Raw genomic sequence first — 2343 nt, forward strand, 5'->3', positions numbered from 1 at the left:
TATGAGGGGGCGGGGTACTAGTGAATGAAGGCACCAGGTGAACTCGGGTCACGAGGAGAGGAGAGGGGGTGGGGGTGGGGGGTGGCAGCATGTTCCTTTACTTAGGATAGGTGAACCATCCTCTGCCAAGTTTGGTTAGATACACTGCCAGTGATACACAACATGTACTTTCGTATCCATGTTTAGTTATGTAAATCTTGTTTTTATTTTTCACCTCCTTCAAAAAGAGGGACATGTTCTTCCCATAGCTTTTATTAGACACTTTCCTTCACGTATGTAATTACTGTTACCTCAAATACCTAAGAATTCCTTGTACCCTAGCATCTATTTTAAAGAGTTGCCAACGATTGCGAGTCCCGATTTTTCCGTCGAGCAGCGAGCGTCTAGAGATCCTGTTCGTCAATCTGCAAGACAGATCAGAAAATCGGCCACCTTATCCCCGGCCCAATTCGCAGCTTCCGCAGCTCTGCGTCGCGCAGAAAAACGCATGACTAATGAATGAAAATTGGATGTCTGGCGGTGTCTCGACGCCGCGAGTTGAATGGCGAGAGTGACGTCATCGCATCGGCGGACTCACGGGCTGGTTGGCAGCGTAGTGTGGGCACGGACGGCGTGGGGGATGCACGCACGGCCATGACGGGGCAGCACCACGCCCGCATCTAAACTCGTGTCCGTTCGTGAGAGAGATGGTCATGGCTGAGAAACCAAAAGCGCCCGTGAAAGTGGGCTTTTATGACATCGAGAAGACCATTGGCAAAGGAAACTTTGCCGTAGTGAAGTTGGCAAGGCACCGAATCACCAAAACGGAGGTTAGTAACTTTTGTGAAGGCCCTTCCGGCACTATGTTGGCTCTTCTGGCCTTGGTATAGGATGTGGCTCTCTCTCTCTCTGTGGCATCACCAGGTACCCTTCGCTCGCCCGGGAGGGCCAGGAGGGGGGAGGGGTCAGGGATCTGTGAGGCCCTTCGTGGTGCTGGGTAACAGGCACGCACCTTTACTCTGTGGCTCCGTGACCTTGTCCTTGGCATGGCACTCCTGACCTTGTGCCTCTCACCGGCCGTACAAGATGCGGCATCCGAACCTGCCGGATAAGCGGCGCGTGAGGCGGGGAACGAGCAGCGAAGGCAGAAAAGAGAGGCTGACAGAAAATGGAAGAAAAAGAGACAGTTATCAAGATTTGCTACTGTGCAAGGAAGTGTGAGAACAGGCCTATTTGAGTGAGGTGTTGTGACGTGAGCCTCTCGAAAGAGGAATAAGTAGCGGCGGTGACACTGGAAGCGTGACGGTTGTGGTGACTCGACCTTTTCACTGTTTTGTCTACCTCAGTGCGCTTTCAATTTCTTTTCGTCTCCAGCATTAAATATCGGTGTTACGCGGTAATGCCTTTTCATTTCCACCGTCCCTCTCCTCGCCTACTTCCTTCTCCTCCTCCTCAGTCACGCGGTTTATTTGTTTTTGTCCTTGTGTCAGGCTTGCTTGCTTGCTCTGCCTCCCAGCCCCTCTCTGATTGCTTTTCTTGCGGCGGATCCTGTATGTGCGTTTGTGTCTGTAGGTATATGTAGGAATGCTCGTGAGACTGTGTGTGTGTGTGAGGGAGAGAGAGAGAGAGAGAGAGAGAGAGAGAGAGAGAGAGAGAGAGAGAGAGAGAGAGAGAGAGAGAGAGAGAGAGAGAGAGAGAGAGAGAGGCAGAATATAAATAAGAATATTGTTTATCCCGACATGTAATTCATAAACCAACATAGCGACGGCCCTCTTCTCTTCTTCCATCCTTTCGCCCCCGTATAATCAGTGCTCTGTATTTCGATGTTGCATCACGACAGACAATTTCCTTTCCCCCATTAGAGGCTGATTAGTGTGATTGACCCATTGCAATACCACCGATAATGACGATGTTCTTTACCCCCCTTCCTTCCTCACGCAATGCACTGTTGGGCAAGTCAGGGTGTGTGTGTGTAACCTGCCAAAACCTGACCCGGTCGCCGATCTGCCATTATTATTATACCTGTTGCCCTTTCCCTGTGTTTTGTATCTTGTTTCTCCGCTCCATTGCCTCCTGTCCTGTGAACCTATTGTATTTTTTCCATTAGTCGTTATTAGCCCATGTCTACGAGTGCATTCCATTACCTCATTAACTGTAAACACAAAGATCTTTTATTTTTTTCACATGACTTTTCTCCCCGTTTTCTTTTTGATGTTTATCTGATCGTCACCCAGGATAGACGTGTTAAGTAGGCCTATCATTAATGTGTTAGATACGGTACCTTTATTTGAAAAAAGGAGGATAAAAAAAAAAGCTTTGGCGGACTCCTTCCTTTTTTGTATAATCTTGAAGCAGGTTACGTTT

At 48.9% G+C, this 2343-nt stretch overlaps 1 protein-coding gene across 1 annotated transcript in view; it reads left to right on the forward strand.

The window, feature by feature from the left end:
• The first annotated feature begins 600 nt into the window (after nucleotides 1–600).
• The window catches only part of LOC122258482 (serine/threonine-protein kinase SIK2), an 82584-nt gene continuing 80841 nt past the window's right edge, over nucleotides 601–2343 (forward strand). The window contains exon 1 of the mRNA XM_043024465.2: nucleotides 601–809. Within this exon, the coding sequence (XP_042880399.2) occupies nucleotides 687–809 (123 nt within the window). The 5' untranslated portion in view covers nucleotides 601–686. The remainder of the gene's footprint in view (nucleotides 810–2343) is intronic.

The sequence above is a fragment of the Penaeus japonicus genome, unplaced genomic scaffold (genome assembly GCF_977035675.1).
Source record: "Penaeus japonicus unplaced genomic scaffold, GWHDUDI00000001_assembly GWHDUDI00000033, whole genome shotgun sequence".
Lineage (NCBI taxonomy): Eukaryota > Metazoa > Arthropoda > Malacostraca > Decapoda > Penaeidae > Penaeus > Penaeus japonicus.